Source organism: Typopeltis vanoorti, chromosome 12 (assembly GCF_054136105.1).
Source record: "Typopeltis vanoorti isolate ZY-2024b chromosome 12, IOZ_Tvanoo_1.0, whole genome shotgun sequence".
Taxonomy (NCBI): domain Eukaryota; kingdom Metazoa; phylum Arthropoda; class Arachnida; order Uropygi; family Thelyphonidae; genus Typopeltis; species Typopeltis vanoorti.
The window spans coordinates 2816585-2829532 of record NC_143560.1 but is presented as its reverse complement, the minus strand read 5'-3'; the positions used below and the strand labels follow the sequence as shown (position 1 = coordinate 2829532).

At 37.1% G+C, this 12948-nt stretch overlaps 1 protein-coding gene across 6 annotated transcripts in view; it reads left to right on the top strand.

Annotated features, from left to right (window-relative positions):
* LOC150100549 (uncharacterized) overlaps positions 1-12948 on the top strand; it is an 844187-nt gene that overhangs the window by 781238 nt on the left and 50001 nt on the right. For all 6 annotated transcript variants that reach the window (XR_016549159.1, XM_090401348.1, XM_090401347.1 and 3 more), the window contains one exon: positions 7251-7327. Coding sequence is in view for 5 of the 6 variants with exons in the window: in XM_090401348.1 (XP_090257474.1) it covers positions 7251-7327 (77 nt within the window). In the remaining variant the exon portion in view is untranslated. The remainder of the gene's footprint in view (positions 1-7250; positions 7328-12948) is intronic.

The window sequence follows — 12948 nt, the reverse complement described above, 5'->3', positions numbered from 1 at the left end:
GTGCCCCTTCGACCAATAGTGGAAGGAATAGACAGTCCCAATTACCAGCTAGCCAAGAAATTAGCGGCAACACTCAAGGAGTTGGTAGGTCATTCCCCCTCCTACGTAAAAAACACACAACACTTTATAAACATAATCAAAAACATAACACTCGACAAAGACGACTTATTAGTCAGTTTTGACGTTTCTGCCCTTTTCACTAATGTCCCCATCAATGACACAATTTTCCTACTACAGAACAAATTTCCGCCCGACATTACGGCCCTCTTTGCCCACGTACTAAAGTCCGGTTACTTCGTGTGGCAAAACAAATTCTACCTACAAAAGGAAGGTACGGCCATGGGCTCACCATTATCCCCCCCAATCGCGAACTTCTACATGGAAACCTTTGAGCAAAGGACTCTTGATTCCGCCACGCTTCGACCGACAATCTGGCTCAGATACGTTGACGACGTGTTCGCGATCTGGCCGCACGGTCGACAAACGCTAAACACATTCCTCAGCCACCTAAACAAACAACACGAATTTACCATCGAAATCGAAAACCAAAATTCGCTCCCGTTCCTAGACACACTAGTTACACGTCTTCCTTCAGGCAATCTATCCTTCACGGTCTACCGAAAACCGACACACACAGGCCAATACATACATGCGAATTCATATCACCACCCAGCACAAAAATATGGAGTCATAAACACCCTTAAAAACAGAGCCACAACTATTTGCTCTAACCAGCATGCCCTGAAACAAGAACTAAAAATCATTAGTGACACATTCATAAACAATGGCTATAACAAAAATACTGTCAATAAAATACTCTATAAAACCACAACAAAAACGAATCTAGACTACAGTGAAACCATAGCCATCCCATACATTAAAGGGTTATCAGAAAAAATCAACAGAATCCTACAACACTATAACCTTAATGCCACCTTTAAACCCACTAAACTTAAAACCATCAGCTCCTCTAAGGACCCTCTCCTCCCATTAGCACATCCTGGAGTCTATTGCATCCGCTGCACCTGTAACTTACCGTACATTGGTGAAACAGGACGGACAATCCCTATACGCAAAAAAGAACACATTAGACACATTAAATATAACCACTATGGTGAAGCAGGCCTCTCAGATCACGCACTCAACACCTTACACCAAATCAACTGGAAAAGCACCTGCTCTCCTTACACCGCACAAAAACATGGTACGAAAGAAAATTTAAAGAATCCTGCGAAATCCTGATAAACCACCCAAATATCAACAATAAAGATGGTATGAAAATTCCAAGGATCTGGATGGCACACATTCAGCCAACCTAATTTGAAAGATTCAACACAAGTCAGGACTCTAGCCAATCTGCTATTATTAGAAACCATTCCACTCCAACTGGCTGGAATGATGTTAATATAATGTTAATATATGTATATAGTAGACAACACAAATAATAGGACTTTAGCGTTGATGTATAATTTTTTTTTTTTTTTTTTTTTTTTTTTTTTTTTTTCACCAGAGGTCAGGCCAACAATTGTGGTAGCGGTTAGTCAGTGTCTTTAACGAACCAGTATGATTGTAGTGTAGCTTGTTTCCTGTGTATATTTGTACGCTCCAGAAGATGACCTTGACATAAAGGTCGAAACGTCGAATTGTAAAATTTTAGTAATAGTAAACTAAAGTTTTTATTCAAACACGGTAGTTGCCTCCATAATTTCCAAAAATGCATGCGAACAACAACTTGTTTGTCTCTGCATGTTAAAGTATTTTTCAGAATCCAAGTGATTTGGTGAGCTGTTTTAGTCACTTTTGCAATGTGCCCCTAAACTTCAATTCCCTGTCCACCAACACTCCCAAATCCCTGGCCTCATCAATCTCCTGGAGTACAGTTGCACCAATGCAATATACTGCTGCTATTCTTTTCATCCCAATTTTAATCCTTTCTTAGTGCTGTAAATATAAATATGCCATTAAACCTCCAAAACTTCCAAAACGATTCCAGAAGTCATATTCTTCTTCATAGCTCTTCTTTTATTTCTTTTATTTCTTCATAGCTCTTCTTTTATACAAAACGATGTCAAACAGCAGTTGACATCGTTTTGTCAGGCATGGAAGCTAGACTTGTGTTTCTTATTGATCAGAAGCTGAATATTCCTGTCATTTTCATGAAACCAGTATTAATGTTTCTTATGCTGGTAGCTAATCATTTCTTTGCAGGAAACAAGAAGGGTATATTTAATTGCCAACCAGTTCTACTATCACTTACAATGCTTAGTGGACAGTGTATTGTGGGGGATATTGTTATAACTCATAATACTTAATAGGATCTTTCAGAGCATCAGCATTAAGTCTGTTTTTGTGAAGTTTTACATTTAAACTCCAATTTAGGTGCAATCTTGATGGTCATGGTAGAGCCAATAACATGATGATCGGTCCAAGAATTTTCAAAACTAGTCATAGCTTTTGTGAGAAGGATATCATTATAATCATGAGTATGGACAATGATACGGTTAACTCATGTTACAGCAAACACTTTTATAATAAATTCACTTGCTATAACAAACTACCAAAAAGTCCTTCATGCTGAATGCCATTTCTAAAGGAAATTCACATTAGCAAGCTCTCCACTATAAAAACCTACTCCCATGATTCATATAAGTTTGTAATAGTGAAGGTTGACTGTATAATCAATCCATGTGATGACTATGGTAAAATGGATAACACAATGATTAGTCCAATAATCATTAGCACTGGTCATACCTTTTGTGAAAAGAAAATCATCGTGATCACAGGCATGAACAAAGACATAAACTATCAAGTGCCAGCAGTCTGAGCAAAGGTGTTTTGATGCTGTTGTGGATTTCTTCTTTGGATGAAAATATGTGTTACTGATGACCAGATCAAGATAAGATCACACTTTGTCAACAGGAAAATTCCACCTGAGTTTTATAACCCAATGCCTTCCTTCTCAATAGTTCCTTGCCAGAATACTGGGTCGCACCCAACTCTTCAAGTCACCAAAAAAAAAAAAAAAAAAAGAATCACTTTGTCTTGTCTTGGTATGTTACACAGGGTGGTGTCCAATTTGGCATGAAAATTTTCTTTTGAATCATCATCAGCCTAGTGTGAATGCTTAGATGTTGATTACCATTCATGTTGATGTTTTTATGAAGAAAACACATCTAAAGATAATAATTACTAACTAAATTTATTTAGCTAATAAATTATTAAGTCAATATTTCTCCTTGGTTACCTAGGCATCTTCATGGACACATAGAAATACAACTATGTACGCACTATTGTGCCTATGAAGGCAACAAAGAATGAGTATGAAAGGGAGAATCCTACAGTCCTCTATAGATACAATGATTAAAACTTGCTAACGGTCTCAAGATAATGGTCTCTCAGATTTGTGGTAAAGTGTGGTAGCGAATTTGTTCAGATTTGGTGAATTTTGTCTATGATGGATTCTAGAAATAGTCTCTCTGATTTATATCTGCTCCTGTATTAAAAGTAGTTATTTTTTTTTGTTGTTGTTGTTTGTTTTGTTTTTTCCCACTGGATTTAGTGATCCATATTCATGGCATGGTCTACTATTCCAGAACAGCTGTAGTGTAAGTAATGGACATAGTTTCTGGGTTCCTCCAGACAGATATTAACTGTTCTTCCTGTTTGTCCAAAATACAAACATTTGCAGGAGTAAGGAATGCTGTAGATCCCAGGATGGTCAAGATGGTGGAAGGGATCTTTTGGTGAGTGAATAAGGATAGCTAATTTTTGGTAATCCTTTCTGGCAAGAGTAACCTTCAGCAGACTGAATCTGTCAATATCACTTACTATCTCCATAATGCCTGATGCTCTTTGCACTTGTATATAAAACAAGTAAGAAAATGATCATAGGCAGTCATAATAAAGATGCATTTTGTAATCATGTTGCTATATAATACTGCTATTAATTATCAGTTAAACAATTGAACCTTGGTTTTGTGTACTATAGACTTATTTCCCCTCTTTGCCATTAAAATGATCTAACTAAAATTATTCAATAAATTTTAATAATGATCCAAATTTCATTAAATATCATCAAACTGGAGAGGGATTATTATTTTAGATAATTTTGTTAATAAAAATCGTCCAATTATAGTAACAAAAAAAAAAGAATTTAAACAATTATTCCATTCTATTTTTTCTTGCATGCTAGGCTATCATAGCTAGTAACTTGGCCTCTTCAAAACCTAATCAATGCTATGATAAGATAGTTAATCCTATCTGCATAGTGTATTATGGATGTCAACTACATGTGTTCTTTTGGCCACTTTGTATGTTTGCAGGAGGAAAACCCTGTCAACTCTGTATGAGACTGGCTGACTCATCTTCAGTTAAGAAGCCCAGATAAAGGTTCTACATCTCCTAGATGGGATTCAAACTCAGGTCTTTTCAGCCAAAGGACATTGTAAAAACTGATAAGCTACTGGGGCTCTTTTAAAAACTTACTATAATTTCAATTGTTTTCTAAATAAAAGTGAAAAGTAAATATGAAAAAAAAAAAATCTTTGATTAAGGTCTTAAACCTTGGACTAGTTTAAACAATGAAAGCTACTGTCCTATGCTCTATATTATTATGCAATGAAAATTAGGACCGGTATGCTCTTATGCTTGTTTACATCGATACAGACTGAAATTGTTCAAAATAAAACTTTTGATTGTCCAAACTTCCTTTGTATAAAGGCCTGTGTAGCTCAGTGGAAGTGTTGCTTGCATTCTCTGTGCTTGGCCTCAATGTTAGACCTAGGTTCTAGTCTAGTCGCTGACTGGAGGAACTTTTTCTAAGCCTATCTTCGACCGGTTCCCGAGTTAGTCAATCCCTGGCACGGGCAAGCGGGTTTTTCGTGCCGTAAACTCAAGAAAATTGACCGTAGTACCCACATTATTTCAGACAGTAACATATCTTGTTAGGGTTAGGTTCCAAGAGATGGCAGCACTTGTTTCCCAGCCTTTTCATCGGTGGCTGCTATAATTAGTGATAGACATGGGCCAGCTATCTCTGATTGGCTACTAATGGAGATTGAACTTCCCACCCAGTCTCCAAAAGCTAGATAGGGTATAAAGGCCTCGCCCTACTCCCTATTAGGAAATAAAAGGCGTTAGCTGATTTTTTTTTTTTTTTTTTTTTTGATACTTCCTTTGTTTTTGCAAGAATCATCATGTTGTCTACAACAAAATCATGTCATTCAATAAACCTTGTTAAGGAGGTACTTTTGTAAAAAATTAAAAAAAAAACAAACTGACAAGTGTGTCACAGGTTATAACTTGATTCATTAAATTTCAACTCATTTATGTACTCTAGAAATAATTTTGCAGTAACTAATTTTGCTTATACAAATGGTTTGATGAAGCCAAATTTGACTTGACATATTTTAATCTTCTTCTTCTTCCTTTTTTTGCATTAGGCCTATTGGCCTGTTACGGAGATCCTAAGCCCTTACAGAGCTATCCAACCGTCCCGAGAATTAGATGTGTGTGTATGTGTTCATGGAGCTGGTTTGTCTGCTTGCGGGAGGAAAAACCCCAGATAAACTGGGGAGAAAAACTCTACAATCCACGCTCAAGACTGGCTAAGTCTGAGAAAGATCCTAAGCGCCTCACATCAACGACAGGAATTGAACCCAGGACAATCCTTTCCCAGCATATGGTTGCGAAGCACATAGCCACTCGACTAACCATGCATAAATTGCTATAGGATTGTCATCCCGTAACAATTTAATAGTGGTGCAAAATTCCAAACAAACTTTTTGTATACATCCTAAATACGAAATTTTATTAAATTCTATCACATAGTTATAGAAGAAGCTGGTGTTTTTTTTGTTTTTTTTTCAAATATTTCTAATTGTGCATTGCATTGCTTAGCACATTGTGTGTAAGCATTTGTGTATAATGATGGCTAAGATGTATTCAGACAAGCTTGGGTTTATATTTAGATGTTTAGGATCTAATACCATGCCCAAGGATTCCCAAATTCTTCTCTTGGTTATGTCATAGCAATGGTGTGATAGTTCCAGTTTATCCCATAACACTAGATGTCGTTTTGTGGGTCAGCTGAAGAGAACACACATGATGACAAAGGTGAGGTCCCACACCTACATTATACATTATCTCAGACATATTCTTCAATATGTATCTCAGTTGATTTTTCTGTCTGTCCATAGTAAGATGGCTGGTAATCACACCATAGTTCAGCATTTTCCAAACTTTTCCTACAACGGAACACTTCACATATCCTGAAATTTTAATGGAACACCTTGGTTAGAGTCGAGTATCATTGGTCTCGTATCCAATGTAAAGCTAAGCACACACTATCACCAAAGCAGTCTGTATCTCATCGCAAAAATGCAACAGCACACACTACAAGCATGCTGGGCCACAGCGCATCGCATTGACTTTGCTTGTGACCGCACGTTTCCTAGAATGAATATCTCCATACTTCACTTGCGCTTGGAGGTGTCGACAAACGCAGGCGGCTGAGTCAAGGCCAGCGTGCGCTGGCCTTAATAGCACAATCCAAACACAAAGTGAGGAGCACCTGATTTTCAAACATGTTTGAACTTGTAGCAGAATTTAAAACCATTCGAGGCTCATTAATTTTGATAATTTTTCACGGAACACTTATTCACTTTTCCCAGAACACAGTTTGGGAACCCTGCCATACCTGATAGACACTTGGATATTTAAGTGAGCCATGTCAAGATTTTATGAATTGGAGTAGTGATCCCATCTTGATAAAAGGGATAAATACTGCTTTGATTTTATGTATTCTTAAGTATTTTTGCCAGTTTTATGGAAACAGAGCTGATATGTGGAAGCATGATGAAGCCTGTTTTCCTCTTCATTAGATATATATATATATAAATATATAAAAAATGAAGAGGAAAATAGGCTCAAATATCAGTTCCAAATATCAGATTTGAGTAAACTATCATCCAACCAGAGTCCCAGAATAATGCATATATACAGATCAAAAAAATTTTCATAAGTGCTTATGCATTTTGCAAAAATAACCTAAAAAGCAATGCATTGTCAGACCACTAATAATTTCTTATAAATTATCATTGATTATCTATCAACTGAAAAAAAAAAATTTCTGTTGCCTGACAATTAAAATTCTAAACTTATTTATTCTGGTGTGATTTTATGAATTTTGATTTAAATGAAAAAACAGTCTTTATAATTATTATTATATTATTATATCTTTATTACTTTAGGTATTCCAGTCAGTAAAGGAATTGCAAAAGGAACAGCACGGGTGATTAATTCTTTTCAAGGAGCTTCTTTGATTCAGGTAAAATCTAAACAGATTTTTTTGTGATATTTTGCAGTTATGTTAAACAGTATGTTATTGGATGAAAAAGAACTGAAATAGACATGAGAATTTTGAAATGGGGTAAAGGCATTTTTTCTTTTCTTTATTTTTTCCCCCTGCTTAAAAGAGTTGGCATTAAATTACATATCGTTTACTTTATGAGTTTTATGCTAATTGCAAATAACAGCATTTGGTTAATGTTTAAGCTGATGGAGAAAATGAAAATAGAGTCTTTTGGTAAGAGAATTTCTTATTAAAATTTTTCCTACCAGATTAAAAATAAAAAATAAAACTACGGAACACAAAACCGTTAAAATCAATATTTAATTTCATCTTGCTCATTGTTTTGTAACAGACTGCTATGATTATGTAAATTGATCAGCCTATATGAAGCTAAAGTAGAATTACATAACATGAAAATCAATGTTGCCTAAATTATAATTTACAAGAGGAATGGATGATGTCGATTTTTAATAAATTTAAACAGTGAAGACCAAAGGAATAAAATGGAAGAATTTCAAATGGAATGTAATTAAATGAACATCATTAATTCTTAGCCTCATGTCATTTGGCACTATGAAAATACCAGGTGAGATTATCTGTGCAATGTCTAGTTTGCCATTTTTTGGATTGAGTGTTGCTTTTAGTTTCTCATTCCAGAACTTGCTTTTAATATGAGCAATAGGGGTTGGGGATGGAGAGGTAGACATTATAAAATTAGTGGATTGAATAGGGAACTGCCTGAGAGAAAGCTATTGGGTTGTATATGGAGCAGTGAAGGGAGAAGGATGACAAGTACAATTCTTTGCAGTACTCCAACTGGAATACTGCAAGGTGCTCTGCTTAATATACTGCTATTCAACCTATATATAAATGTTATTGTAAATGGGTAAGGGTGATATTATTCAGTTGTTTGCTAATTAACTAGTTGGGGAGAGCTATCAAAAATGGAATTGATATGGTGACACTTCAGGAGTGTTGGTGATGCGGGAAATAAAGGGAGATATTAGTTCAATGTAGCAAAATGCTCTGCATACTGTATTGAAGGTGAGGGGGGGGGCGATTGTGATAGAAGAAGTATAAGAGGAAGCAAGCAGCAATTGTGGCATATTATTATTATTATTACGGGCAACTTTAGGGAGTCGTTAGACTCATCGAGGGAGGCCCCAAATCATATTCATCACAACTATTCGACATTTATACAGTATCTATCATACCTTGCCTTAAACTCATTCACTGTCACAGTATCCACCACAGAGTCTGGGAGCGCATTCCACTCATTCAACACTCTAAAAGTAAAGAACCCAGCTCTAACACCTTTACTAACCACACTTTTGCCCAGTTTCCATGGATGTCCCCTAGTTCTCAAAACTAGGGGACATCCTTTTGCCCTGTTCTCAAAAATATCTTCTGAATTAATTTTATAGAAACCCTTCAGTAATTTGAATGTCTCAATCATATCTCCCCTCCTCTGCCTATCAACCAATTTTTGCAACCCACAAATCCTCAACCTGTTCTCATACGGTTCATTCCACAGGCCTGCTATCATCTTGGTCACTCGCCTCTGGATCCTCTCAATCTCCTCCCCATCAAGAAGAAACCTAGGTGACCAAATCTGGGCACAGTAGTCGAGATGAGGTCTTATCAAGGCTCGATACAGAGGAACAATAACCTGCTTGTCTCTGCTTGTCAACGTATTCTTCAGCAACCAAGTGATTTGATGAGCTGATTTGGCCACTTTTGCAAAGTGCCCCCTAAACTTCAACTCCTTATCCACCAACACTCCTAAATCTCGTGCCTCATCAATTTCCTGGAGTACAGTTCCACCGATGTAGTAAACTGCTGCTAATCTTTTCACCCCAAAATGTATAACCTTACATTTTGTCACATTAAATTGACATCTATTCTCCTTAGCCCAGACCTCCAATCTATCCAAATCATCTTGCAAAATTTTAACGTCATCTGCATTCACTATTGCCCTACCCAACTTTGCATCATCCACAAACAAATTAACTGTTCCTCTCAGATCCTTTCCTATATCATTAATGAACAAATTAAACAGCAGTGGTTCAAGAACAGATTCTTGTGACACACCACTAGTCACAGGCCGTCTTGTGGACTCTACTCCTGAATAAACCACTCTCTGATATCTCTCCGTCAACCACCCTCCTATCCATCTCACCAACCCTATATCCATCCCCATATGCTGCAATTTACTGATTAGAATTCCATGTGGTATCCTGTCAAAGGCCTTAGCAAGGTCCAGTAGAATCACTGTAAACCCATTACCCTTATCCAGTTCAGCCATCACTGTGTTATAATACGTGAGCAAGTTACTGAGGCATGACCTACCCTTCACAAAACCATGCTGTCTCCGATACAGTATTCCATTTTCTTCTATCCAATCTTGTATTTTCCTCTTGACTATTTTCTCCAAGACCTTGATAATGATTCCTGTTATGCTGATTGGCCGGTAATTTTCAACAGCAGCCTTGGAACCACCTTTATGCAGCGGAACTATTTTCCCCTCTTTCCACCCCCTTGGCACTGACCCAGACCTGAGGCTCAAATTAAACAAAATGGTCAAGGGCACTGAGAATTCTTTAGCCGCTTCACATACGACTCGAGCTGGTATACCATCCAATTCCACAGGTGTATTGACATTGAGGTTCTGTAATAGACTGGTTACCTCTACTTCATTCATCACAATTCCAGTATAAGCTGTTGGTTCTTCTATTCCTGCAATGTCACCACCTGGATGATGTACTCTTGCAAAGTGCTCGCTCAGTAATTCCACCATAACGACTGATTCGGTTACCTCCCTACCCTGAGCATTTTTTAAGATCATTCTACCATGAACATTTTTCCTTTTACTTGCAACATATGGAAAAAACTGTTTGGGATTCTCTTTAGCCTGCATGGCCAATTTTCTTTCGTAATCCGCTTTTGCTTTTCTTACCACCCTTGTTACCATCCTGGCCTGAGCTTTATACTGTTCCTGCGCCTGCTGGTCACCTTTCTCCTTAAATTCCCTCCACAATTGTTTCTTTTTTTTTTGCAGCTCAAGCTTAATAGTGTTATTCATCCATTTAACCCCTACTTGATTTATTATTCAGACTCTTGGTATACAGTCAACCATTGCCTCCTGCAAACACTTCTTAACCACCTCCCATGCACTATCAACATCCAGCCCTTCCAGCTTTACATGCCATGGCACTGAGCCAAGCACACACCTAAGCTTGTCATACTTATCAGCCCGGTAATTCCACATATACCCTGTCTTAATTGTAAATCCCACTCCTTTAGCCACCTCCCAAGTCATGACCTTATGGTCACTCTCTCCAATTGGTGGCAACATGGTCATGTTCGTTACAGCCACATTCTCAGTTGCAATTACTAGGTCAAGCACTCTCCCCCCCCCCCCTGGTATTTTCCACTACATGCTGCCGCAGATAATTGTCCCTTAATAACCGCATAAAATCCAGTTCCTTCCTCCCATGTGCCCTCTCCTCTTTCCAGTCAATGTTACCATAATTGAAATCACCCATAATAATTACACTCCTTCCACTCATTTCTTTTCTTTGCCTATGCATACTATCCCCACCGTCTATTCCATCACCTGGTCTATAGCAGCACCCAATTGTATATTTTGTTCTGCTAGATTCTATCTCACACCAAACAGCCTCAAATGTGCTCTTTTCTCTATCCTGCAGTTCAACTTCTATACTCCTTGGCTGCAACTCATGAGCTATCATCAATAACACTCCTCCCCCCTTTTTATTCACCCTGTCACTCCTGAACACGCTATACCCGTCGCATTCAATCCCACTAGCTTTATCATCTTCTGTCAGCAATGTTTCACTAAGCCATGTTTTCACAATATGGACACAGTAGTGTAAGTTCCAAGGACACATTAAAGATGGTGAAAGTATTGATGTATTTATGAAGTGGAGATTTGATACATAGAGATAAGGAGCTGATTGTTCCCCTATTTAAGAAGATCTGTGATTGCAAATAGCAAATTTAATGGATGAAAGGGAGTTGTGTATTATATATATTTCATTATATAATATATATATATATATATATATATATTTCAGTGATTCAGAAATAAAGGATTATATTTCAATGATTCTGGAGTTAGATATTTGGAGAAAAGTTTGTTTTGCAGATTTCAAATCTGAATGGATTGGTCACTCAAAGATACAAAAGTAAATGTGGCTCAAGGGATATAGAAATGAATGTATACAAATGCCAGTAGCATCCAGAATAAGAGTGATGAGTTTTTGGCATTGGTTAGATTACTTGGCCAAAAAATATCACCATTAGTGAGATTTTATTAATGGAAGTTGATATAGTAAGAGGAGAGAATGTAAGCATGTTGTTTCCTTATTTCTCTTGCCTACTCTTCTCCTATGTCATCTTTCCTCTATTTTCCCTAAAGATACAACATGCTTACATTCTCTCCTCTTAGACCCTTCTTCTCCTCTATTCACACCAAATAGAGGCTATTTGGTGTGAATAGAGGCCAACAGGGCAGAATATATAACTGGTAGCTGCTAGGCCAGGGAGTGCACAGAATGATCTTAATGCCATCCATTAACAACACGATTAGTGCAGGCTGAGTAATTATTATAGGAGGCCTCATCTATAAAGACATGGATTAGAAAGTGGAAAATGAGATTTGAAAGAATCATCATCATCATCATCATCAAATTCCTGCCATGTACCCACAAGGGGTATACAGGATATGATAGTACTACATGAAAAAATTATATCATTACTAACTTCCTATCTACAATTTTCCTCCAAATCAGTCTGTTACTTGTCAAGACTCCAACATTATCAGATCTTATATTTCTATCGTCTAAAGCACTTTGTACCGTATCAATCCACCTATATCTTGGTCTTCCTCTGGGTCGTTTTGCTGCCAACTTGGCAGAAAACATTTGTTTTGCTAATCTTTCCTTGCCCATTCTGTTTAGGTGACCATACCACCTGAGATTAGCTCTGCTAACGCATTCCTGGATGCTGACAATGTCAAGTTCTTTCCTAATATCCTTGTTTTTAATATGATGTTGCCATTGATGCCATCTGTTCACGCCTATAATCTTTCTCAGAACTCTCATATCTGCGGTCTCTAGTCTTTGGTCAAGTGTTTTACTTCTGACCCAGCTCTCAGATCCATAAGTTAAAACTGGTTTGAACACTGTCTTGTATACAGCTAATTTAGTGTTCCGACTAATTTCTCTCTTATTATGAAAGAATGGAAATGAAATTCATACAGCCACTAAGAAGTAATTACCTAAAACAGCATGTAACAGAGTAGACCCAAAGTTTGAGAGTGTAATTTTAAATTAAAATGAAATAACTAATCAATGTATTTAGTTAATGTAAATAATTAATGTATTAATGCAACCCTTATATTTAGGACATCATCATCATAAATACACACACATACACATGGACACAAGCTATAAAGGTACCATCAATATAATTGGCACTGTGCCTTCTCTAGCTGAGCTGAAATATTTACTCTGTGTCATTCCTATAAACCCTTTTATTAATTTAAATGTTTTTATCATATCCTCTCTTTTCTG